Source organism: Scomber japonicus, chromosome 5, assembly GCF_027409825.1.
Source record: "Scomber japonicus isolate fScoJap1 chromosome 5, fScoJap1.pri, whole genome shotgun sequence".
Lineage (NCBI taxonomy): Eukaryota > Metazoa > Chordata > Actinopteri > Scombriformes > Scombridae > Scomber > Scomber japonicus.
The window spans coordinates 31,318,073-31,346,063 of NC_070582.1; the positions used below are offsets into that span (position 1 = coordinate 31,318,073).

General features: G+C 40.5%; 1 protein-coding gene across 1 annotated transcript; it reads right to left on the reverse strand.

Moving 5' to 3' along the window:
- Nucleotides 1-639: 639 nt before the first annotated feature.
- Nucleotides 640-26,456, reverse strand: kcng4a (potassium voltage-gated channel, subfamily G, member 4a). The gene is made up of 3 exons (XM_053320051.1): nt 26,349-26,456; nt 25,588-26,229; nt 640-1,533 (listed from the first exon to the last, which is right to left on the reverse strand). The coding sequence occupies exons 1-3, from the start codon at nt 26,454-26,456 to the stop codon at nt 640-642; spliced, it is 1,644 nt and encodes a 547-aa protein (XP_053176026.1).
- Between the last annotated feature and the right edge of the window lie 1,535 nt (nt 26,457-27,991).

Sequence of the window (27,991 nt, forward strand, 5' to 3'; positions counted from 1 at the left end):
TATAGCCAAAACTCAAAAATCATTTTGTTTATATTTCTTCTCAGAACATGGCTTCAAGCTTCTCAAAAAATAAACTACAGTAAGAGGAGCACTTATTTGAATTCATGGCAGAAATGTAGACTATACAGTATGAAACAAATTTTCAGTTCATACTGTAGTCAACATATTAAAATGTAATAAGAATAAAACAAAAAGTTGCAATTGGGCTTAGAAGTATTTTCACAGTGGAAGGAAAAAGCAACTTTGGATTGAATATTGCATGTTTATGGAAGCAGACGGTTACTAATATTGCTGCGGTGAGGAGGCTTTCTGTTTTGGGGAGGTCAGGCAAACTGGACCGTCCACTTTAAAGGGTTTTAAGAAGTCTTTCAGTTTCTGTGCAGTCTATGTGTGTCTATACACGTAGATCAGATGCACACTTCTGCTCCATATCAGTAGACCGAAGAGCAAAAGAAATGTTATTTTGATCTCCTTTTAGCAATAAAGATGTGTTCACAACCACATGGCAAGTGGTGCCTTTGAGGAGATGGTCACTTTGCAGTACATTTACTGTTTGCAACACAGATTTAAGGGAACTCATACAGTGTCTTCTTGGAAGTTTTGGATTGAGTCAGTCAGTGCGAGTACTGTGATGCTCATTCAAAAAGCTCCAGCTGGCAGGTTATGGTTATTATTTCCTGCAGCATCACCACCTTTCCCTAACAGAGCCAAAGACTCTAGTGAGTGCATACTATCCTTTTCCAGACGTAATCCTAGTCCAGGCGGAGCCGAATCCACCAACCTTCCTTCAACTCCTCCATCAACTCCCGCCTCCTGCAGCTCCCCGGAGGCAGCAGCAGCAGCCGCAGCAGCTGCACATTCCTCTTTGAACAATCGGTCATGCTCCATCTTGAGCTCTTGGTAGGAGCGGGAGAACATGTGGAAGATAGAGGTAGCGGGGAAGGCCATGATGAGGATCCCGCTGAGGATGCTGCTCAGTGCTACGACCTGTCCCGGGATGGACCTCGGCACCATGTCGCCGTAGCCCACAGTCGTCATGGAGATAATGGCCCACCAGTAGGAGGCAGGGATGCTGCTGAAGTCATGGGTGCCAGTGAGCTCACTTTCAGCCAAGTGGACCAGCGGGGAGAAGAGGGTGACGGCAACGCAGAGGAAAAGCAAGAGGAGGCCAAACTCCCGGGTGCTGCGTCTGACAGTCAGCCCGAGTGTCTGCAGGCCAAGGGAGTGGCGAGCCAGCCGCATCACGTAGAGAATCCTCAGCGCCCGCAGAATCCTCAACACCAGACCCAGCTTGTCCAAGTAGCCCTTACCTCCTCCTGGCCTTTCGTGCTCTGTGGCCGCGTCCTCCTCTTTCACCACTAGGGACACATAGTAGGGCAGGATGGCCATGGCGTCGATGATGTTGAGCGGCCCGCGGAGGAAGTCCAGCTTGCTGCGGGCCTGAATGAACCGCAGGATGAACTCCAGGGAGAACCAGGCCACACACACCGTCTCTATGATGAACATGTTGTGACACTTGGAGGAACACTCGCCCTGAGGTAGAGACAGGTATGGGTGAGAATGAGAGTGAGAGACGGAGAGATTGAGAGCAAGAGGAGCAGGGATTTGACGGAAAGAAAGACAGATGGGGAGAAAGGCATAGGGAGATAGGGAGAAGACAAAAATCCTGAGGTTAGATAATCACCGTCAGTAATCATTAATAAACCATGAGCTAGAGTCACTCTGTATGCTAAAGCTACTGTAGCTATACTGATGGATAATACAGTGACACAATCAATCAATTATTTCATTAGGACAGGATTCAAAGATTAATAAGACTCAGTGGGAACGGTGACAGAAAGCAATCAGGCTTGCATGCCCTCCAACCACAGCGCCAATGAAGACCAATGCGATAAAAAAACAGAAGTGATTTTGGCACATACTGTAGAACCCTGCTGGTAACTGATCCTCTTCTTCAAAGCTTTGTCCAATTGCCATTATATATCTATCTCTGTCACTCAGGGGCATAGGCTTGGTTTTCACTTTGGTAGGCACATTTTTTTTGTTGTACGGCCAAAATAATTGTGTCACTGTACTTTTTCACTCTTTTCTCTATCATAAGCAAAAAAAAAATCTTTAAAAATGGTCTTAAAACAGCATCAGGTTAGTTAAAATGTACATTTTGTATTTTTACATATGGACCATATGACTTGCTTTTGGGACGAAGTATCACCTTCAGTAATAAAGTTGTTTAATTTAATAGCACGTCTGAGCAACAATCACAAATTAGCTGACAACACCTAATGCCCGAAGATATCAAAGTATCTTAGTTTTGTCCAATGAAGTAATTTTCAATTCTGTGATGTTTGGAACGTTTCAACTATAAACACTACCTGCTTCAAATTCTCCACCTCACTGACTAGACTACTGCTGCTGCTGTCGGGCTGCTGCTAGTCAACAATGCGTACAGCTTGAAATTGAGGATTGCCAAAAACTCCTATACTGGACAGTCGAAACCACCGCCAATCAGCCAGCCTGGGTCCAAGTGGAATTTTCTTCCTCTAAGACCTCATTACAGTCATGGTTATGCTCCCAGCTTCCTATGTCAACAACTGAAATTAGTGTTAACCCCGTAGTCATTCAATCGTTTAAAATATGGATGCAATTCAGAAAGCATTTTAGCCTGCAACATTCTTCGATGCTTCAGTGTCCCGCAATCATAGTTTCAAACCATCTATTATGGATTCTGCCTTTCAACTCTGGAGTGACAGAGGTATCACAGCTATCAAAGACCTCTATGACAATGGTACCTTCATGTCCTTCACCGACCTGTCAGCCAGATTTCAACTTCCGTCTGCTCACCTTTTTCGTTTCTTTCAAATTAGGCATTTTGTACAAAAAAACTACCCTAATTTTCCAGGTCTCCCTCCAGAGACTTTGGTAGACACACTTCTGAAAATAAACCCCGATCAGAGGGGAGCTATTTCTTTTATCTATAAAGCCCTTGATTCCACCTTCTCTAATTTTCCCCAAAAAACCAGAGACTCATGGGAGCAGGACTTGGGGCATATTGAAGAAGAACAATGGAACCATATTCTGGAGTTAGTCCATGATTCCTCCATCTGTGCCCGGCACGGACTGATTCAAAGTAAACTAATACATAGGACCTACTACACTAATCACAGATTGTCCAAGTTTTACCCCAATGTTGCAGATGCTTGTAATAGGTGCAACCAATCTCCTGCAGACCTCATTCACATGTTTTGGTCGTGTCCAATGCTAGCGGACTTTTGGTCTAAAATATTTGACACTCTTCACACGGCCTACCACTGTGTAGCAAACCCACATCCTTTGTCTGCCCTTTTTGGTATACCATATGGCAACACTCTAACTGCTGAAGCACAACACTCTATGGCCTTCTGTACCCTGCTTGCCAGGCGCTTGATATTACTTAACTGGAAGCAGGCTCTGCCTCCGTCACATGACAGATGGATTAAGGAGGTTCTATATAATCTAAAACTTGAGAGGCTAAGATTCTCCCTTAGAGGCTCCTTGAGGAAATTTGATAAAACTTGGAGACCCTTGCTCTCCATCATAGACTCCCTAGACATCATACCTGATGAGTGAAATATTCTGAGTGAAATATATCATTTAGACTCACAGTGTAATTAACCACTAATGCAAAGGGGTTTTTTTTTTTTTTTGTTAGTGTTTATTTCTGTTGTTGTTGTTAGTTTCACTTTTGTTAGGTCCTGTTTTCCCCTTTTTTTTTTTTTTGTGTCTGTCACCTAAGAGTAGGGGAGTGGGATTTCAGGTAGGGGATAGAGATGGTATATTGGAGGGAGGAGGGAGAGGGGAGGAGGGAAGGGGGGGGTGAAAAAATGGGAAAAAATGTGTGCACTGTCTCATATGTTCAAGCACTGTTTCACATTGTATACACGTTGTATGGTTGGTGCTCAATAAAACATATTTGAAAAAAAAAAAAGAAGAAATTGAGGATTGCCAAATCATCAGGTATCCTGCTCTTTCAGCCTGTATCATAATAGTGCACCTGGAAACTCTGTGGAGATGTTACCATTAACATTATGTGAAGTTAATGTGGACCCTTTATTCCGCCTCCTCACATTCCCAAATACCATTGCAGAAAATATCCATAATCATGCAATTTATTCTCGCCTTTTTTCTTACATGAGGAAAAAAAGGGTTCATACAAAGTGTACTTGTCCTCATAGTTGTTGCTGGCTGAAAAAAATATTGTCTGCTGTGTTGAATTCAGAAGGGAAATACCCATCTTCTGCACATACAGTACCAGACAAAAGTTTGGACACACTTTCTTGTTCCCTTAAATGAGAAAGTGTGTCCAAACGTTTGACTGGTACTCTATATTACTTTCAAAGATGAGTTTAGAGTGTCTATAGCTAATTATAATTCTTCTAATGGGTCTTCTCTTTGGCATATTGAAAGTTGTTGTTCCATTAAAGGAGTCCTTCGTTGAAGCATATGTAAGTGAACTAGTGCTATGCCCATTCAGATCATTTCAGTGGGTATATTTGCCCAAAAGATATGCTTTTATGAGTCATATTGATTTTGAACTGCCCGTAGGACAGTGTGTCTGTTTTCACTGTCCACTTTTCTCTTTTTAGAGCATGCCATGTGAAAAAACTTTTCTCAAGCTGAGCTGATAGTAAAAGGTGACATGAAAACACTGCAGATGACTGATGATGACTGTAAGTCATTTATCTCATTTGCAGGCTCACTGTTTCAGAGAACGCTTTCCACCTCTTCCGTTGCTCACTCTGCCATGCTGTTGGTATGTCTCTTTCACTCTGTCTCTACACACATGCAAACTGCTCAGCTGCTGTACTTGAAACACACAGCATTCATACATAGGGAAAACAACATAGATTTATCCTGTTGTTCTTTGTATTTACTGCCGCATGACTTGAATAAATGAGGATAAATTCAAGGGAGGAAAACTAAACAGAAACCAAGAGTGCCTCTCCTTATAGTAAATCTCCTGTAGAAGGTTTATTTATGTGCTTTAAATTGTAACTGGTGTGAAATAATCAGAAAATAATGTTTCACTTCTGTTACAGGCTTTCTCTCTGTCATAAAGCTTTCCACTGCTGTCTGTCTTCACAGTGTTGTATCTCTGTTGGTCACTCATAGAACCCAGAAGCTCCACCCCACTGCTGCAGAGCATAGAGGCTTGCTGATCTCTAGTTTATGCAAAGGGTATTAATATTGAGCATGTCACATGTTCAAATTTGACACTGCACACCCTTATGTCCACAGCAACACACCTGCCAAGTGTGAAGTAGATCGGATGAATGGTTCTTGAGATATCTGAAGGACATACATCCATACACGCATACAGACAGACAGAGAGTCCTAGATTTTTAGTTGGATATTTGACAACTGGGGACAAACCTGAAAACTGTAGCTGAAACCTACAAAGACTGGTAAGATACACATAAAAGATTGTTTCCACTACCTGATATCCACTTTTTAGTCTTTGAAGGTCAGGAGAAGCCAAAGGTAACACACTGAATGAATGGTCAGTAATGTGTGGAATTCTGGTTGTTGACGACCATACATATCCCATGAGAACAATTATCCTGTGTTCTTGTACCAAAATAAACATGGATGGCATTTTCCTCGTACTATGCAATACAATTTCTGCTGAAAAGAAAATTGCAGAGTTTGGGAGTCCCAAATTACCACACTTAAATACAGGTCAAAAAGCTTGTCGGTGTAACGATGCAAGATATTCTACCAATAGGGATAACAGTGCTATCTTTCGGACTGTCTCTTCACAAAGGCATTCATGGTGTTGAACTCATTTATACACACAAAATGTAACTGAAATACACAAGTTTTGGAAAGTTAGTAAAATTGGCAGACAGCTCGACAACTTGAATATCCGATAAGCCTCTCCATGGTGGTTGCTACTACTTTATCCCATCATAGAGACAATCAGGCTGTTCATTTTTGAATGTTTTAGATACAATAACTGTCAAAGAAACGTCCCTTCAGCAATTGATTGGTGTGAAACAGACAGAGTATCCATATGTTTTGGACAGTATGCATGTTCTGTATTTTTGGGAGGGTGATATTCTATTTTCAGTTCCTAACTTTGTATGAACAAAATAACATTTTATCACTGAGTATGAAACCACATTATAAGGGTGGACATTATTTTGTGTGTTCCTTCTTTCATTAGCTTTTCATTTTCTCCCATTTTTCTCATTGTTCACTCTCTACATTCATCTCTCCAGCTCAGACTGTGTCTCATCCATTTCCCTTCCTTATCATCCTTCTTTTCTCTCCCTGCCACCCTCTTCTTCTCCTCCTGCCTCTGTCTCCACCTTCTCATTACTCATTCTGTTTCCTCTTCCATCACCCTCTCCGGACTCCCTCCTTCTCATCCTTCATTCTCTGTTGGTCCCCTCACACAGCTCTCTTTCTCCTTTAAATCCTTCATTTGCTCAGTGTTCCTCCAGGTGAAACACAACTCCCTCCACTCTTTCTCTATGCATGATGTACCTTCACATGCGTGTACCATTCCTCTCACTCTCATTTATCACTCATGTCCTCTCTGCCTCTCTCACCGATTCTCATCCCACTGGGACTTTTATCCCTTTACTTCATTCCTGCAGAGATACATGTATCTGCGTAATTTGTAATGTTTTGCCTCCCTCTTACAGGCAGTGATACTATTGAGTTGAGACATGTTCACATACCGTTTCTGTTATCACAGAGGTTTTCAAAGTGGAAGGTGGGCCTCCGAAGAGGGGCTCCTAACAGCTTGAGAAGAGCCATTACTTTACATTATTTATCAAAGAACAACAGGCAGAATAGTTTAAATATGTGATTTGGTTAAAGCGATAGTTCGGAGGTAGAATAGTCTGGAGGAATTTTACTGTTTTTCCCACTTACCCAGACTCAGGAACTAATAAATGCCTTAGGAAAGACTTTTTAAAAATGTATTTGGTATAGTCTGAAGTTATGTCCAATAACAATATCAAAGGGCCATTCCACAAAACCTAGATAGCAGATAAAGCTGGGATTTATCAGTTATCCTGGCTGACTTTAGACGTGACACAGTTCTTCAAAAGCAGGGGCACATAACTTAGCATGGAGATTTATTCTGTGCAGCTAGCCTGCTGCAGACCACGCTAACAGCCAGGTTTGATTAATTCTGATCTTATTTGTTCAGTCAGCTGTCACTCCAATCAGAAATAAATGTGTGTTACAGTTATTAAATGGTCTGGTTCTATATGTCTTTTGCTTCATTTTTATTAGCATGCATTAAAATATAACAGATAAACTGTCATTCAGTTAAGTAGGCCATGCGTTATTAATTTAATTGTAGCTAACCATTATCATTCTTCATAATCATTCATGTGATAGTCTTTATTGCTGTTAAGTATAGTGCCAAATCTGGGTCATTAGTTTTCTTCATTTGAAAAAAGAGATTTGAAACGTTGAGTGAATTTTGAAAAATACAACAATGTATTTGCACAATCTTTTTTAAATTTTGAATAAAATATTTATTTTCATCCAAATCTTTTTCTTTTTACAGTTTCAAATCTTATCTTTTCGGTTTCAAATCTCATCTTTTCGGTTACAGATCTTTTCGGTGTCAAATCTGTATTAACACAAACAAGTGTTGGAAAATAAGGGAAGGCAAGATGAGAAATTCAAAAATAGTTTATTTAAAATAGTTTTAAAATCAGGGTTGTTAAAATGTACATTTTGTATTTTTGTTGGTTTTATATCATTTCACACCATTTAACATTTTCCTGAAAATGTTAAATGGTGTTACCACAAAATAATGATAAATGTTAAATATTTTATCCACCTACAATGTATTTAAGTGAACTTATACAAGTAAAATTTGATATTTACAACACTTATATTCCATTACCTTTATTTAATATAAATAAAGTTATAATGTAAGATCATGCCAAACTAGTTGATATGGTGTTTTATTGAGCATTTAGCGTTTTTAAGCAAGTTGAATTATTTGGTACAAAGTTTTTATGGTTACACCACTTAGACATTTTTGCCATAATCTCTCAAAATTGATTAAAAGCAGAAACTTCATGCTTGGTCCACAAAAGCAAGTCAGCAAGCACAAGCAAGGTGAAAGGTATTTATACATTTATTTTTACATTATAACCCCTTCAAATTTGACTAAACCACATGGACACAAAAAAACCTCATTGACCCATACATAAAATGATAAATATCCATTTTATTGAATTCATTCTCCTTGTTTGTTTCAGCGTATCAAACTGATATCACTGCGCGTGAGTCCAGAGGTATTGCACTGAAAAGAGCATGCACAGTGAAAGGTGGAACCGCAATGCTTTCATTGGAACAGCCCATGATTCCTCCAGAGGTCTGAAGGACTAGCTGGGGGATATTTGTCCCTCAAACAGAGGACATTTACAAAAGAAAAAGACGTATTCCCTTGTTGAGAATTTCCACTTCAATAAATCTTTTATCAAACATTAACCTTTTATACCTGTCCTCCTCCTTCATCTTGCCTACATTCCTCACACTTATTCTGTGTTATCCAGTCCTGCTTCACTTTGGGATTTCCAGCTGCCTGTCCTGTATCAATCTTTCAGACACGTTCTCCCCTTCGGCTCACATGTTATGTCTCTCATGTGCACAGTCTATCTCCCCATTTATTCCATTCCTCGCTGCTCTTTCTCTCTCTCTCATGCTGACATTAGGACCATCAGGGTTTCGTGGTGCTGTTCTCACCGTCTGCATGAAAGGCCATTTGTTACAGCTAGAAGCTTTCTACTTTTGTCTCTCTCTCTTTTCTCGCACAATACCCACTATCTCCCTGACCTTATCTCGTCTGTATGACTCTCTCTGGAACTAATGTCAGTGACAGCTCATTTCAGCAAAGGCACTGTTCACCCCAGCAGCTGTCTCACACGGGGTTTCACATTATCCGTATTAACACATCTCAATGTCAAATTAAGACAAAGACCACAGCAAGGGTAAAAATCATTGTACAAGACATTTTAGGAGCAGGGACATATTAGGAGCAGGGACATATTAGGAGCAGGGACATTTGCAGCGACCACATGGGGAATTGCTGTTATTTCATTATAGCTCTTCTTTTTACTTTTTTTTTTTTTCAAATGCTACAGAATCACACAAAGCGGAAGGTTAGAGATAGCAGAGGCACAATAAGAAATAATCTAATAATTTGGCCTCACTCATACCTTTTTGACAATGGTTAGCCAATAACCTTGAATACCTGAATGAAGAGGAGCATTTTCATGCATTTCCTACAACATGCATTCAAACCCATATTCATTGCGCATCTTTTCTTCAACTTCATAAGGAAAATCTCCATTAACCATAATCACTGTAGAGTTTTGTGTGTGATATCTGTACTTTATTGTGATCAAATGTCAAAAGCGAATTACAGTCATGACCAAAAATATTGGTACCCTTGCCCTTCTGTCAGATAATGCACCACCTCTCGCAGGAAATTATTGCAATTACAAATGTTTTGGTCTTCACATGTGTATTTCTTTGGTTTGCATTGGAACAACACAACAAAAAGTCAAACTTGATACAATTCCACACAGAACTCAATCTCATTCAAATCAATCACTTCCTGTAACCATTTAGGAGTTTTATTACACCTCTCCAACACCTCTAACAATTATGGACCACTCTTCTTGCAAACTGCTCCAGGTCTTTCAGATTTAAAGGATGCCTTCTTCCAGCTGCTGTTTTGAGATCTCTGCATAGATGTTCTCTGGGATTCAGATCTGGATCCATTGTTGGCCATGTCAGAACCATCCAGCACTTTGTCTTTAACCATTTCTGAGTGTTTTTTGATGTGTGTTTTGGGTCATTGTCCTGCTGGAAGACCCATGATCTCCATTTCATTTTCTGTAATCAGTACCATGATGTACTTTACCAAAAAGCTCTACTTTGGTCTCATCTGTCCATAGTACATTCTCCCAGAAGGATTTTGGCTTTGTCACGTAAATTTTGGCAAACTCTAGTCTGGCTTTTTTATGCCTTATTGTCAACATTGGTCTCCTACTGTAGCGTAGTAAGTGCAGGGGTGCCAATACTTTTGGCCATGACTATAGAAAATAAAGTTAAAAAGACTATTTCATTGTGCAGTATGTGAGTGACTGATTTAAAATGTCCTTGCAATAGGTGAGAGATGGATAACTGGACTATTTGTGAGATTCTGTCACAGTTATTCACAATCCATATCCAAAAATGGTGACTAAAATCATTTGAAATGGTGACCTGTCTTTTATGAGTTTAAAAAACATTATTGATGTAGGTTTTTGTTGTCAAAAATTGAAACTCATGAAATCCACCATATTTTAAAGATGTGGAAAATAGTGTGTTTGAGCTGAGCTAAAAATGAGTGGCTGACATCCAAAATATTGTTAAAATCATTCCAAATCATCATGTCCCTTTTCATTTCTATTCTTGGGAGGAGACAAAAAACAGATGTGATGCTGTGAAATGTGATGGAGAAGAGACGTTGACTCTGTTGAAGTCTATACTGAATGATTTTTATATTGACAAGCTAATATTTGGCTCTGGCTCCGCAATGTAATTGGATGTTTTATACTTAGCTTCCTGATTTAACATCTGGCATTTATTGCATAATTATAATCATTTTCAGCACTTTGATGTCAGCATTTGCATTAATGGCTGGGCAGATGATCAGAGAGCTAGAGTTGGTGAATCATAGTCTCTCTCTCTCTCTCTCTCTCTCTCTCTCACACACACACACACACACACACACTCACACACAACTGTCTTTCACTGACTCAGCAGTTAAATATAAATTAATCCTGACCTCCGTGCGCACTCCCTCCTCTTTATAAAGATTTTTAAAAAAAACCTGATTCTTAATTTGGAGCCTACAGTTTGTGTAAAAATTGCTATTTATGCATATCCTCACTACTGCTTTCCACATCTTCTTGTTTAGCCAGCATCCGCTGAGTTTTACATTCTTGTTGAGAGCCTCCCATCTTACCCTCTGCTAGTGACCCATCAGTGTGCAATGAGACAGCTGCTGGATGCCTTGACAGCGGGGTCACTTTGTGTACTAAGGGTTTGAAGTGTAAATGTGTCTTTTCATTGTTGGACAAGAGAATGCTTCTACTGTTCTGAATTATTCATGTGTTTTTTCCTACTTGTGGATGAGATAAAGCTCCACATTTCTTCAGTTGGCAATTAGGATGGATGCAACTGCTGTACTATCACCATTAATGATATGAAGACATATGAACGTGCCACACCACGACTACAAACTGCAGTGCGTTCTGTTTAAACTTTGGTTATCACTCAAAGAAGTGCTCCCTGGGGTTTAGTTATAACTCTAAATTCAATTCTCCACCTCTTTCACAAGTATGTCACTTACATTCATGGCTCTCTTTTATCTCTCTCTCTCTCTCTCTCTCTCTCTATATATATATATATATATATATATATATATATATATATATATATATATATAGAGAGAGAGAGAGAGAGAGAGAGATAAAAGATATATATATATATATATATATATATATGTTGGGCTCCATCTTCCAATCAGACAAAAAGCCCCCCATGACGATCAAGTAATCCAACTGGACCCAAAAGTTTGGGTGTAAAGTGGAACAAAAGAAAAGACAAGATTCAGACCATCAATCAGTTTTCCCTTGCAGCAGACCTTGAACATACATTCCTTTGCGCCACTGAACACTGCTTCTCTATTCTGCTATACTGACCTAAGCTTATTTTTAAAGCCTCTCTAAGGAAGAAGAGAAAGGAGGAGAGAAAGGTAGCAAAAATGGAGATGGAGGAAGAATAGGGGGTGTGGTTGAACACCATACTGCTGGCCTTCACCAGAAATATAGCCCATCAAGCACTGCATTCACTAGTCATGGGTAATTAAAGGGCTTGTATTGTGTAACACTTCCATCCATCATCAGGCTGTTCTCCTGCAACCTGAGAGCTGCATGTGAGTACACAAGGTAAACATGCACTTGTGCTGCTGCTTGCACCCATTCATTTGCAAGAAGCCTTGATATGTATTATGATTGAAGAGGGACGAGCTGCTACTCAGCCCCGTAAGACACAATGTCCACTGATTATAGGCAATCAATCAATCAATCAAACTTTATTTAGAAAGCACCTGTCATACAGGCTAGTGTATTTCAAAGTGCTTTATAGTTAGTTGATTGACAAGCTGATAATAAGACAGAACAAGTGACAACATAAATATTTACACATTTAATACATTTTAAAAAAGGAATAAAAACAAAGAACTAATTAAAGCCAGAAATGGAGACCAATACACACAAGAGAATAATACAAATGTTTAAAAATTTAAATAAAATACGTGAAAATACATAGCAATATTTTTTTTTAAATGACTAAAATAAGAGAGAATAAGAGAAAGGGTGTATTAAAAGTTAGAGTAAAAACTCGGTTAAAATAGATTAAAAAGACAAAATAAAAGATGAAGTTTAATAAAAGCTGGACTAAAGCCAGGTTAAGAAAGAGATTAAACAACAAAATTAATAGAGAAGATAAAACTATAGAATGAAAATAATAAAATAGTAAACATCAAAACAAACACAATACACCAAATAAAAAAGACTATAAACTATTAAATTATTAATCAACAGGCAGACTGAACAGGTAGGTTTTGAGTTTCCTTTTAAAAAACTGCCACACTTCCAGCTGGTCTAATGACACTATAACGACCTCCATATGCCAGAACACTGACATGAGCCTGACAGCAGAGTTGAACAGTTTTATCTCCATATGTGAAGATAATACAGGCTGCAGACTGTCCTATCACTGACAAACACCAACAGCTTGTTCACGCACAAAACATCCTAATGGAGAAAAATGAAAGTGTGGATGTGCGAGGGGGAATAGAAAGATGTAGCGGAGGAGAGAAGAGAAAATATGAGATGAGAGTAGGTGGCTAAGCGGTGTAAAAGGGATAGAGGAGGATTACAAGATCAGCTGATAAGGAAAAGATGAGGTGATATCTGAAGCATAGGGTTCCCTTCATACCCCATAAGTCTCTTTTCTGTGCCTATCAGGTACCACACACACACACACACACACACATATACTGTATATATAGACACACAGAACTCAGAGCAGAAGCAAATTAATTTTTCACACATGCTACAATTCAAATGAAGGCCAGCAGGTTTGTCCCCAATACTGTAAGGTTAGTGTTTCACTAATTCAAGCTGTTGTAGTTGCATGAACAATGTACACACAAAGGAGACTTGAGTATACAAACACACACAGCAGAGGATCCACTTTTATTATTGCAAGCAGTAAGCTTTATATGTGTGTGTGTGTGTGTGTTTGTTTGTTTTTTAAATCTATTACAGCATGTCTCATCAATTTCTTGCATCAGTAAACATATCAGAAAATAAGATCGAAAAGAAAATAGTGTGCAGGCTTGCTTTCGGCTCTGCAGGCCGTGTGGACACAAAGGGTGCGTTTGACTTCAGTTATGATGGGGTGAAGCAGCAGTGTGAAGGGGATGTTTGATTTTGCAGTAGCCGCTGGCAGAATGTGATTCTGATGTGCTGCAGTGACCATAGAGAGCGACACTGCAGGGGTGGACACCAGCTGCTTAGGATAGAACTTATGGGAGTGGAGCGACTACTGTGTTTGTTTTCTGTGTAATGTGTGTGTAGTATATTCTGTTTGTTTTTAATGGTTTCAAATATCAAGAACACTATGTAGGTAGAATAACTTAAATAACCTAACAACTGCACAAGGTATCAGGCATCATATGTCCAAGAGAAGCTTTTATTTCTAATTCCCTCTGTTTAATATTTGCTCATATTTTAGTACCAAGCCTCCTTACATTTGCTCTGTCAATTTTTTTGTTATTCCATTTCCAGTAATTATGGTACGTTGCACCAGCTGGCTGACCATTTGTTAACTCTGTGCTATCCTGAATGTGAATAAAATAGTTTAATCATGCAGCTATTCTAGACTTTCCAAATGTTTTCAGATTGAATGGATCAAATTCTTCAAGTGAAACGACTCATTTCTGTGAGTTTTGTTACATTAGTAACATAATGAGATGTACCTGTATCGGAACCGTGTCTCGAAATGTTTGAATTGCGTTGTCTGTTAACTTGCTGTGGTCATTTCTGCTGTTCGTTCAAAGCCCTGGTCTCATCAGAATTTAAGGAGGGAGGCCGCAGGACATCTGGACCTAAATATACTTAATTACTTATTAACATCAACCAAATAGTCCATTTGAGAGAATTTCTTGATGAATTAAAAGTGACAAAGAAAGTGTCATGCTAGAGGTGGATTTTCTACAACCTGAAAGTTGTTTGAGGCTTAGGACTTACTTGACTTAAGCCCTTTGCTTCTCTAGGGAGTATAGGCCACTAATCAATGTCCTCCATCTCACTTGGTTGTTGGCAGTTCTCTCAAAATCACCCCAGATGAGCCCACTCCAAGATATTTCTGCCTTAAAGGCTTATAACAGATCTATATAGAGTTAGTCAATCATTTCTTACTAGTCAATAATGCATTTAATTACAGCACACTGCCACAGTCATTGGTTGTTATTTGTCATTTTTGGTCGCTGAGGGTCAAAAAGGTGGGTGTGAAGGAGATATATGGATGGAGAGAAGTCTGCTGCAGATGAATGCAAGAGCAACTTTTCATTGAGCCCGTGAAGGACAATGAATGATAACAGTCATCCCTGAAGTGTTTCCATCTGTGTCCATTTTTTAACTGAACGCTAACGATGAGCTCAGTCTGCTGTTGTTGAGATGAGAAGAAGACCAGACCTAGCTCGTCCACTGTGCAGTTGAGTGAGTGGCACTGCAGGGAATGAGTGGAGTCAAGTGCACTAGGGTTTCAGGTAAGGTCAGCATCCTTTACTTGTTGACTGGCAATGAAGGTAATTAGCAACTGGTACAACCATATAAGGCTCAGTTGTAATGAAACATTTTACTGGTAGTAACTGTGCAATGACAGTACAGACGCTTTATGAAGGGTTTTGCATTTGGCAGTGGTATTCAAAATATATTGTTTTGGTCCAGCGGCTCCCAAAATGAGGCCAAGAAATTCAGCCATCATTGGCACAAAGTTTTCTCATAGTCCACTGCACATCAGCCAGCTGCCAAACACATTGTTAGCTCTGGTCTGGTGATTCTGATTTGGAAAGGAGGGGCTGATTATGAATACAATTATGATTAAAAAGTCACAACTTAATAATGTGAAGATAATAATATATTGACAATATCTAGAAGAAACTATCAGAGGTCTAACAGTTGTAGATCAACACACTCCATAACTCACATATTCAGATCTAAGAGGCACCACTGCATTGTGTTGCACTCATCTGTTATGCTGTACAATCCGATCCTGGCACGGACAGGATAAACACCTCATACTTTGCTGTTCTCTCCCATAATCCCACTTGGCAGCCATGCAGCACATGAGACAGAAAGAATACAGCTCATAAGATAGGCTGTAATAGGCATGGAATGTGTTATACACTGACAGACAGAGGACATGCCTGCATACAAAAACACATAGGTAATCCACACTTGTTTGTACTGTACATGCATATTCACACACATGTAATGTCATTTATATAAATCTGGCCGTTAACAGCTCAATATACACATTTTACAAATCCTCTTGTGGTTGGAGGGTGTATACGATTGAAAATTATATTTACTCTACAGACATGACTGTGCAACTATTACAACAAGAATTGTCACAAACTCAGGACACTCAGTGACATAAAAGCCAAACGAAAACCCAATTCTAACCTTAACCCTCTGATACACAACATATTGAGTGCCTATCAACATTAATTTTCAATAGTATTTGATATGTAGTTGAATATTTCATTGGAATATCTTTGAAACAAAATGATATCATGCAGGATTTTAAGACATAATGAATTAATTTGTTCTTCGTTATCATAATTCATTCTATGTTTTTCTGTCTTGCCATGTAGAGGAAAATCATTGTGGGTCAAAAATGATCCACCAGGAGGAAAGTCATCAGTAGGACTTTTTTCTAAAAAGAGACAAAATATAATCATATGTGTTTCAAATTCAGCTTGAAATGCATTTACTTGTGACTTTCATTTTATAATAAACACAGTGCTATATCACATCAAGTAACTGATATAGTGTTATCAATCTTTAGAACAATTTTCACTTCCAAGACTTTAGTGAACAATACTGACAAAATAACTCCAGTGTCAACATTCACTTGTATTCCTTTTTTGTGGTGTCATCAAGGACAATCACATCAAGTAGACACAGTGTGTTTGTAGCTGTAATCCTTGTACATGGGTTTGTTGAACTGAGAGCACCAACTGCTGACTTTCATGTCCCCAGCAGTTAAGATCACAATCGAGTGTGCCCAGCTAAGTGCCAGGGGTGTGTCCAGTACACTTTTGATATTCTCATACCCTTGGGTACGGGCTGGGATCAGAAAGAACGCATTAACCTACATTATGAGTGTTTGTGTTGGGGGATGTGACAGTCATGGCCAATCAGGTCACCCCCTTTAAACACAGGGAATCCTCAGGAGGGTTTTCCTCAGAGGAAACATATGATTGGCTATAATGTAAAAAGTTTCAAATATGAGAACGTACAGTATTTTAAATAAGCTGCCAAAAGCATATGATGTCTTTTTTTAAGTTGGATTCATTTTTCAGAAGGTGCACTTATTCTTGGCACCAAGATTCCAGTGCAACACTGGATTGAAATGCCAACACGCTCAAACTGCACCTCTCCTCCCCCTGTGGCACATGGCAAGTCACCAAGATACCAAATCGGTATTGTCAAGGAAAGAACCTCAGTCCGCCCCAGTAAATTAGCAGCTCACTGGTGTGTCATTTATACTTTGTGCCCTATGCTGGCACAAGAATGGGGCCTAGAGACTTCAGGTGCAATCAGTTAGCTGAATTGGCTCCTCGTCCTTTACTTGCCTGCAAGCAGCATGGTCTATTACCACGTTGCACCTACAACTGGCATGATTGGGACCAGCCATGTCAACACAATACAGTATTTTCAAGTGGACCCCATCAATTATATTTTCAAACAACTGTGTTCTTCTCTCTCTCACTTCACCTGCTAAAGCACCATAGGTCAGCAGCTACCTAGCTAAAACTCAACAGGTCAAGCTGTCTATAATGATTTTAAACATATAATTATTCTATTGTCACATGTTGATACATTTACTGTACAGGATGATGTGTCACACATGATAATGTGTCACGTGATAAGACAACCTTGTTGGTGAAACTGTGACCTTCAGGATGAAAAATAAAATATGTTCCTCACTAGAAATATTTTTCTACTTCTCTATCATCTGGAATTTTTCATTTCATGTTATATCAGTTCTGATAATAAGGCAATTTGCAGCTTCTTCAAGGTCAGGTCCTTCTGATGCTGTAAATGTGTGTCTATACATATATGTGTGTGTGTGTGTGTGAGTTATTGGTGACATGTAGTTACCCCTCTCTTATCTGCATCTCCCTCCATCCTCTCCAGCTATCAACCTTTGTAAAGTCTACTTTCCTTGACTTATAGTCGCTCTGACTGCCAGCCTCTGTCTCGCTCTACTGAGCCAACAGAGTTTACAGACGCATTCTATTTATGCTCCCTTCATGTTCATTTAATGGAGGCTTAAATTACGACGAGGGGGGCGATAAAAAATGAGGCACATGAAGAATGCATTCCTAATATTGTGCCTCTGTTGTTAAACACTCAAATGAAGCTCATGACGATGACGTGCTTTGTCTTCACAGCTCGGCAGATGTAGCGCAGAAAGACGGAGAGTGTATGAACACACACACAAACTGAGACATTAAAAGCCTTGCCGTTATTACTTTGTTTCTGCTGTTACAGTTTGTGTTTCACATCTCAGGTATAGAAATAAATTACCCTCAATATGATTGTATAATGCTACAACAAGACTCACAATTGAGTCTTTTTTTGTGTAGATCACTGTTAGCTGTCTTGCTTGGAGCTGCAGGGGAAATTCATTCATGCTTTCATGTCCAGACAGTAAAAAATGTTGGATCCTATATCACAACTCCCCCTCAGTCAAAATAGTTTTGGAAACATGGCTTTGTGGATTCACATAATACCACATAGTTAGCCAGACCAATCTTGTGAGATTTCATCACAGCCAACACTTTGATATTTTTCCAAATGATTCTCAATGGACGTGGACAGTCATGAAGAATGGCAGATAAGAGAGCAAATTTCACTTGTAGTTTCAGGCTACAGGAGATACGACTAGAAATCCTATTATAGCAAGGGTTTGTTCACTATTGTACATCAGTATGCTTGTATTACAGGCTTTACCACAAATATCCGAGAAGCAGCTCTGTGGTCAGAACACTGCCTGTGATCTGTAAATAAGCCTTACTGTTAAACAGCCGGTCTAATAAAGATATGAGACTGCCAGTGAGCTAGTATTGGATCCGCTGGCATACTGTAGATCACTGTGGTACTAGTTACTCATTACAAGCAGACCCATATTTTTTCACACCCTGGAAAATTGGAGTTACCATTTTTAAAAGAGAAGTAGGTGGTAATATGATTAATGAATGACCTTGTGAATGACCAGTGTTGCATTTAAATTACACTAAGAGAAGGATTCTTGACAGTGATTGTTCTCAGGTTATTATTCTAGGCAGCAACATTGATATTTCATTACTGCAGCTCTATTGAAACAGACTCAATGTGATAACACGCTTTTACATAAACTGACACTATGCACACTTTACCTTAATTACATTAGCATGTGTTAAATCAAATGTAGTATGCTATGCTACAAGCAATTTATCTCTAAAGATCCTTTTTAGCACAATCCCTGCAGAGGACACACACATGCAGTGATGTCTCTTGCTTTGTCTGATACTGATATAACAAACCGTATTTTTCGAGTCATGCAAAGATGATGTGGCAATCACAACAAAAGGTTGTTGTTACAGTTTTTGCCGCTTGTCAAGATCATAGAAAAAGACAAACTCACGATCAAGGACGAGCAAGAAAATAATTTTATCGGGAGATCAGAAATTATTCTGCTTGTTATTGTCAGAGAAGAACTGAAAAAATAATATCTCTCTCTGCCCTTCTGTAACGTAGCTCAATTACTTTTTTGTAGTTGTTTGTCCTTCTACTACTACTACTACTATTGCTATTTGATGTGTCTAATCTCACATTTAGTGTACAGGACAATATCAGCACCAATCTTCACAACTTTGGGCAAGAAAGAGAATAAGCATCAAACTATAATGACAAACTATTCCTTTAAGTGTCATAATTCCACAATCATTATTTCATTATTCATTTCTACTTTTTGGATACATGCCTAACATTATTACGTACCAAAGTATGGCAACAATGTACAAGCATGTATTAGGAGTGTGTATGCTCTTCTTTATGTGCCCAGGTAATATCATTTGTGTCTCAGACACTCTTTAAACTTTGAACATCTCATATGAGAGAAAGGATGAGGTCGAAGAAGGAGAGGAAGGACGCTTCATGCCTGGTTTAGTGTTTACATCCTCCTCTCTTTTTTATCTTTTACTCTTCCTTCTCAACCCTGACTCCTCCATTTCCTCCCTCCCATCCAATACCTAAAGAATTACTTTATCTTCCCTTCAGACAGCACAAGACACATGATCTCTGTCTCGCTACAGTATGTCTCTTTCTTTTTTGGTCTTGTAATAGAATAAGAAATCACATAACCGTCTGCTCTCTCTACATTCACTTGCCCAGACAGGTTCAATGGTTCAAAAAGATTATTGACAAGAACAAGCGGATAGTCAATCAGAAAACGTGACAAATCTCACGGTGTGAAGCTTAAGTCTTGCAGTCATGCTATCTCTCTTTCTCTCCATCACTCTCTCTGTCCCTCTCTCTCTCTCTAGATACTGGTGATTGATGCCATGGGACGTAATTATTGAACAGCAAATCCCACTTCAATTTATGGCATTAAAGACATAAAATGGCCACTTCAATTACTCCCCAGGCCAGATTATGACTGAATTAGGAAAAAGAGAGCAAATCAGATGAGGCTGTCTGAAAATACTCCATCATCCGACGAGAATATTAAAGCCATGAATCCGAGTGACACTCGCTGAAGAGTGAAACACTTTGATGGATATGTGGTAAATTAATGAAATGAAAATGAATGCAGGGAAAGTTGCTGCTTTGCTGAAAAGTGCGACTCAGACATATGTGCAAAGGAAGTCAGTGTCTTTGGTGGATGTTTGACATTTGAACAGCAACGAGATGTAAACTCAAGCAGGTTATCAATGTGTGCTGAGACCTGCTGCTTTCCAGGGAGGGTAAAACTGCATTTGCTCCATTCTTTTCCAATCTAAACACAATTTCGGTCCTGCCAGAGATTTGACTCAGGGAGATTAGTGGGGTCAGCGCTGGGTTACAGAGTAGAAATTTATGCAATGAAGAGGAGGCCCCCACAGGTAGGTTATTCTAACAATACTTAGAAAAGAATAGCCTGGTTTGTTAAAATATTAAAGCAAGGTCACGGTGGTCACAGCAGGAGCAAATATCGAAGGTTACAATATTGTAACCCTATGAGGACAGGAGGAGCCCTCTACTGTACTCCTTTCTGCATTACACAGCCTCTGTGACCAGCTGGATGAAGCAGACTGGGCCGCTATTATCAGCATCATGGAAGGCTGAAGATGTGGAAGAGGGGAGCGTTGAAACATTTTCAACACAGTAGAATACTAATAATTCAAATGCGAATCCTGGATGCTTCAACACAAATGTCCAGAAGAGGGGGTGAAACAAAGGCTGGTTGAGCCATATGAGCCGTGAAAGCTGGTCAGCTAACTGGTTTAGGGGTGATAGGCGGGGGCAGTCTGAGCCTTGTATGTTCTGCTACCTTGGAATCACGGACTGAAGACAGAGGTGGATGTTTGAAAATCAGCAATGTTGCAGACACAGATGAGAGGATGACATCTTCAAAGCAGAGGACTTATCATCCATGCAGAGATCTATCAAGCTCCAGGTTGTTCTTGTCACAGTGGAGCGAGACTTGTTGAAATGGAGGAAGACCTCGACAGTAAACACAGGAAAGTGGCTGCATAATGCTGCTCTCTGCATGGTCCTGACTGAGGGGAAGCAGAAGAGATGTCCGTTGGTAGCGACGATGAAACAACAGGTAGGATTGAACTTGCTGGAGCAGTGACTCCATCCATGGAGAGGTAAGATCTACTCTGATGACACTCTTTCCCTAAGGATGAGAGCTGCAGCGGAGCACTGTCTTATGTATGTGATACACATGTAATCGGTAGGCATGTAGACATGATTTGCCAGCTATGATATTAACAACTTTTTAAGCTGATATGTCAGTGTTGTGTTTACAGTTTGTACCGATACCACCAAGTGAAACAAACCAATTAATGCTGCTTTAACTATCTAAATCTAAACTATGGAAATGTAGCATTTAGCCAATTACAAACAGGTGAGCATTGAGCTTTCCAAATAATGCAGTATTTTGATCGATTTTGGGGATATGCAGTGTTCTGATAATTCAAACACATGTCACATTATCTGTAATTTAGAGCGTGTGCTCATTGTACAAATGTATTGCTATGACTTCTGATATTTAAGTATATTTCTGTAACAAATTCTGTAACAAGACTTCCAAACTTTAGTCTAGTCCCAATTCTTACTTTGAGTTACCTATGATGTCACATCCCAGATAGCATGCGAATGTGGGCCACTTGAGGCAATGATCCGGCACTGTAGGCATTCTTCTGGCCCGGACAAAACAGACGTGAACCTAAACTGGCCCATACATTTGGGCCAAATATCACAAAACGAATATGGCCCATCTTTGGCCGAAATATGGCAAGTATGGCAATGACTAATCCGGATGTGAGCCTAAAGAGGCCCACATATAAGGAAACATACTTGGCCCACCTTTGTTGAAACATATTTGGGCCAGTCTTGGCCGAACTAGTTTATTTGGTGTGTTTTTGGTTGACATCTGGCATTGTGATGGCTTGGTTATGGCCCACTTTTGGCAAACATGAGCGGACCGCCCAAGTGCCATCATTCCATGCTGTATGTGGGCCGGATGACCATGTCAGGTGTGGGCCAGATATGGGCCAAAAGAATTTTGCTATCTGGGATCCTTTATGTCCAAAAGTTAAATCAATGATGTCAAAGACTACATCTTGAAACATTTCAGCCATCCAAAATCCACCTCTATATGGGTTTGGTCCAAAAATCTAACAATCCTGTTTTGACCCTCTGACTTGATATCAGTATTGATTGTGCATCTGTTTGCATTTACAAAACAACATCAAGTTAAGGGTTGGGCTTCCCGTCAAAATGTTGCATCTTTACAAAGTCCGGGGGAATAATAGTGGCTCCAGAATTATGTAGATAGTCTTTACATAAAGAGCAGAGTGCTTATACAGTGGAGAGACACACGTCCACAGCAGGAGACTGAGGAATGACAGAGTGGTTATTATCAGTGAGCTTGGAACTGAGCTGTAAGATAAAGGCCCCTCCCAAAGCATTTAGCTCATAGAGATATACTGTTTGATAGAAGGGATCAGCTGAGGACAAGCAGAAACACATTACATAGGGATAAACAGAAGAGGGGGAAAATGAAGAAATGTTTATCTCTTGCTTTCTTTCCACCAGAATCTCACGCTCATCTGTTCTCTCCTTTTTTTTTTTTTAATTCTCTCCCCAAAGCATATTCTATCTCTTCCATGTCTCATTCTCTCCTCGTCTCGGACACATCCTCTGTTTGTTCTCCTCCTCCTCCATATTCCACTTACTTTATCTCTCCTTTCACACTCCTTACCCAAACAGAGGCAGGCGGAGAAGGGGGATGAATGATGAGTGGATGAGGGAATTTTGGCCCGCTCCAGTACAATGCAGACCAAAGACAGAGACAAACAGCAGGGCCATGTGAATTAAAGATGACAGGAGTCCTGCTGCTCCTGCCAGGCTAGGCTAGCTGGACTCCTCTGACTGAGTTCGGTAGCTAAGCACAGGAGAATGGGTTGAAACTTGGGGTTGTGAAGAGAGAATAAAGATGAAAGCAGCAGATGGATTTATTTACTTGTGGAGGGAGCTGCCCTCCTCTTTCCAAAAATGAGCATAGATATGGAAAGAGATGCTTGGACAGCCACACATGCCAAATATGTCCCTACAATACACAGTGTCCTCACAAGGCGATGAAATGTCAGACACACACGTACAGTATAAAGTTTATCTAAACTCTCATGCCAGGAATCAATATAGTGTGCTAATGCCAAGTGTGTATAGGGGTTGGGTGTGTAAGAAGGAGATTGAATAAGTGCACTGTTCGCCCCCCAAGGGTAGTATGATTTCTCCCAAGGAGCTCCACTGTCTCCATCAATGCTACCGTGTTTACTTAAAATGATCACAAACAGACAACTCCAATTTCCTGTTTACATTCAAAATGCAATCTTGATAATATACAATGGACTGGGAATGAGAAATATAATCCCTTTGCATTCAACAACAATAGTATTGTGTCTGTCTCTGCCTGAATATGTGCGTGCTTGTGAATTCTGCTGTGCACCTGCTTCTTTTGTTGTCATTTCTGTCACTGTACAGATAATAAATCTAGCAGAGCATCTGACTCTGCTAGGCTTTTTTATCCTCAAGGCTAATTCATACAGATTTGTCCTATCATATGCTGTAAAAGGTCCATATCAAAGGCATCACCCAGTCCTGTGGGTTTACAGCATCCACTGAATCATACATGTGAAATCTGTCTAATCCTGTACACAAGCTCTTCCATCTGTACTCCTGTGACTGTTACCGATGACTGGACTCTTTTCCTGGGGGGGGGCTCCAAATCCTCTCTTCAGCCTTTACAACTAATCAAGCCCTCTGCGGGCAGCACTCTCCCCTGCCTTCCTAAATTCTCCCATATCACTCGCTCCTGCACTCGATCCTTTGACTGTTCATTTCAAAATCAATACAGAGGCAGTGACTCCCCAAAGAGCTGCTGTTGAACAGGTGCGCTGATTCTTCCTGCAGACAATTGCTTCCAGCACATGTGTACAGTAGGATCCACATATACTATACATACTATCTCTTATTTTAGGTGTGGGAACTTTTTCTTTATCAGGTTGTGCCTTTGCAGATGGGGGCAAACTAATGAAAACATGGAAAGTCTTCAGTCTGCAGTTGAAAATGTATATATAACATCAACTAAGTAGCAGGAATCCCATGAAAACCCACGAGTGAGAAGCCACAGTCAAATTTGAGTTTGAAGGGAACAGAAGACTCGAGAGTAAATGTGTGCAAAATTCAGAGACAGCCGTATCGGTTACAGTGGATGAGTTCATTACTATTGGATGTGCATGTGACTGTGTGTTTGTGCGAGCATGTGCGTGTTTTTACTTGTGTAAATTTTGTGTGACCGGATGTGCGTCTACTTAAAGTGCACATTTTGTATGCGTGCGTGTGGGTGTCTTTGGTGAGGGATACAGTAAGCCCATTTCATTAGTCCCCAGTGTTTACTGACAGATACTGGACAGGCCTCAGTGAGCAGCTCGGGCTTCATTATCCCACGCTGCTACCGGGTAGACACAGATCACAGGACATGCACGGCCAACACACACATACCGCCGCACTGCAGCTATATTTGAGAGGGTGTGACGACAAGGAGTTATGGTTTTGCTGAATTTTGAAGCCCGACTATTTAAAATGTCAGCTGTGACTTGAAATGAATAAAACAACACTTAATACATACACTGATGTAGAAACTTTTCAGCATTCAGTTTGAGATAATGCCTCAATGAGCATCCATTTTTAGGGTCCTATAATTTCTGCATTGTGGAAACAGAAGTGGGAGGGTTAGGGTTAGGGAAATATGATGAAAAAGCCAGTAATCCAGTAACAGTATGAACCAGACCAATAAGGGAATATATGTACTGGATGGATGGACTATAAGTCTTGTTTTACCAATGTTATTTTCTTTATGGCGCACAGTTCAATCCTTCACAAAAATGTGTAAGATCAGGCCATACCTTTTACATATCTGTTTCACTTCTTCATGCTAATGCCTGAGTGTACTGAGTTAAAAAGTAGTGCAACATTGTGTCGTATTGTTGCAAATTCATTGATATTCACTCATTTCATTCAATGTTACATTCGTATTCAATTATGGATATTTAGTTTATCCACCATGATGACAAAACAAGCTTAAATTGTAAAATGGAAAAAACAGAATCTGAAAAAAATTCAAATGGCTTTTCATAGGGTTCATATAAGTTATGAGAAGCTTTGTTACTCTGATCATGAAACATCATGATCACTATGTCTTTGAGCAGGAGAGAACCGTGAGAACAAACAACTGTGATCGCTCACACCACTCGTGATAAATCTCTCTGACCGACAGGGTCACAGTAGGCTTTCAAGTTAAAGAATTATAATTGATAATTTAGTATTAGGCAGACTTGGACTCAGGGTCCTATGCTGCTGACAGCAACATCCACAACATGCCAACAAACGAAGGCATACTCACCCTTTTCTCTTCCTCCCTGAGGTCTGGCATGGTGCTGATACACAAGCTGACCACAGTCACCGCCACCATGATCACTGACATGCAGGCGAAGATCTTCCCTGGTAAGCCAGACTGTGGGTTCTCCACCATATCTCTCAGCCAGTTCATAACTTTTCTGTACCTGGTCTCCTCCACCAACACACGCTGCATGGCGTTCCTCTGCCTGCACTCTTCCTCTCGCCTCTCCTGCTCGTGAACCTCCTCGATGCGCGTGTACATCTTCCTTTTACAGCAGCGTTCCATGTAGGCCATCTCCACTCCCCAGTAGGTAAGCTCGTCGTGCAGGGAGAGGACGCACATCTCCCGTAGCAGGCGCAGTTTCCCTGCAGCCAAGAAGTTGAGGATGACCCTGAAGGCGGACGGCGAGCGATCAAAGAAGAATTCCTTTCGGGCTTCGTCATAGTCATCGCAGACGCTGGCGATGTCCTCTGGTGATCGGCAACCACAGAGACGGCCAAGTCGGGTGAGGGGGAATTGCTCCAGGGTGCTCCAGGGGAAGGTGTAGCGGTTCCCCCCAACGTTGATCACTGCCAGCAAGCCATGGTCGACGGACACCAGGTCTTCTGGCCGCCGGATGAACTGAGCCCTTTTGTAGTACACACCCTGTAGAGAGAAAAATGAAGAGCTTCAATGCATGCACCACAATGACTTTTCCACGACTTCAAGTGTTTGATATTTTTCTGTTTTTTCATTTAATGTTGTTTGCCAACTTTTATTCATACCTTGATGGTCTCAGTCTCAGGGATTTCTGTGAAGATGCGGTCAAGGCTGCTGTCGTCGCTGACGGACAGATTGCTGAAGTCATGGTTGGCGTTGCTAATGATGGGCATGGCAGCATCTGGAAAAAACGCTGCTCTAGACTGAGCAGCTCAGATCAGGTAATGAAGACAGAATGCACCCTGCTCAACCTTTCAGTCTCAGGGCGCAACAATCCTCTCCGTATCACAGCTTCCAATGGCTTAAGTTAAAACTTGCACTTGAGAAAAGCTTATTTTGCCACAGCCAGGGTCTACCGAAGACAAGCTGAGAATAGAAATGGCTTTCAGTCTTTTTGGTCCCAGAGCCCCTCATAACAAGGAGTCTTTCATCACTGACAGATGAGCTATGGCTTTGGCTTCCAATCAACAGAGCAATAAAAAGTTTTAGTGTTGCCGTCAGAGGTCCACAACAGACTCAGCTGGTGTACCAGGATTCAGGAGCAGATTAGTGTGTAATCCCAGTCTAAAGTCTGGAAAAGGAAAGCCCGAATACAGAGAGTGGGTTAGGTTTGATCAGTGGCTGATAGCTGATAGCTGCAGATGACGAGCTGGATGAGTAAAGGTGCCAAATATGTAGCACCGAGGTGTCCGGGGACTGAGGGGGATCCTCTTTGTCACTGCAGCAGGATTAGGAAAGGCCTAGACGTGCGGTGGCATCATGCAGGCACTGAGAAAGAGAGAGACAAAGAGAGTCAGATAAATGTCAGAATGGAGCAAGGATGAACTGAGATTATGGTGGTGTCATAACATAGAGCAAGAATGGGCAAAGAATCAGAGAGACAGATGGTGTGGGAGAGCACACCTCAATGAGATGAGGCTGCAATGCTTTCTGCTCCTCCTCCCTCTTCCACTTGCTTTTAGTGAGAAACAATACAGACAGACGCATCAACTCTGCTGCTATAAATGGGCAAACACTGTCAACGCTGGACTTTAAAAGGATGACTTCACAAATTTACAAGTTGATTCCTGTGGTTCTGATGTGCATAGTGCTTATATATGAATGAAAGTAACTATCCTCCGTCTCCCCTGTAATAAAAACCATAACTGCAAAACTTTGGAGATCTGCCTTGGACTTACAAACTATTTTTCCTCATTTTTTGTAATGGGGCCTTCAAGGACTTTCAAAGGGGGGTCTCCAAAAATACTCCACCCAACATGTTTTTTTACTTGATAGCAATAAGCAGAAAAAGAAAAAGGAAAAGCAGGCACTAAAATAACACTATATTTGGAAATAAGACTAGTTTCATGATGTTATGTTGGGATCAGAGATGTGGCGTCATGTTACAAGGCTGATTATCATGCTGTGGAATCAGACCAGCAGAGTATGGAGGCTGCTGCTGAGTTTCTTTTGGATACGCTTTGTGATCCTGCCGACAAAGACCCTGAGAATTTTGAGCCTCTGGTGGACTGACAACTGAATCTAAAATGTACTTGTTAAATAATATAGATTTACAATATAATGTTGAAGTCATAGGCTAAGGTGCTATTGTCACGAGGCCGAATTTTGTGCTGTGGAAACAGACACAATAGAGTTGGGAGAGGAAGCAACCACTGAAGCTATGTTACAGCCACAGCTGGGGTTGGAGAGGCTTGGTCAAAGGATTGTT

Coding starts and splice junctions, on each gene's coding strand:
- kcng4a (XM_053320051.1), bottom strand. CDS start 26,456: ATGCCCATCATTAGCAACGCCAACCATGACTTCAGCAATCTGTCCGTC. Junction 26,230..26,348: donor CTGAGACTGAGACCATCAAG/GTATGAATAAAA, acceptor TTCTCTCTACAG/GGTGTGTACTACAAAAGGGC. Junction 1,534..25,587: donor TCAGGGAGGAAGAGAAAAGG/GTGAGTATGCCT, acceptor TCTCTACCTCAG/GGCGAGTGTTCCTCCAAGTG.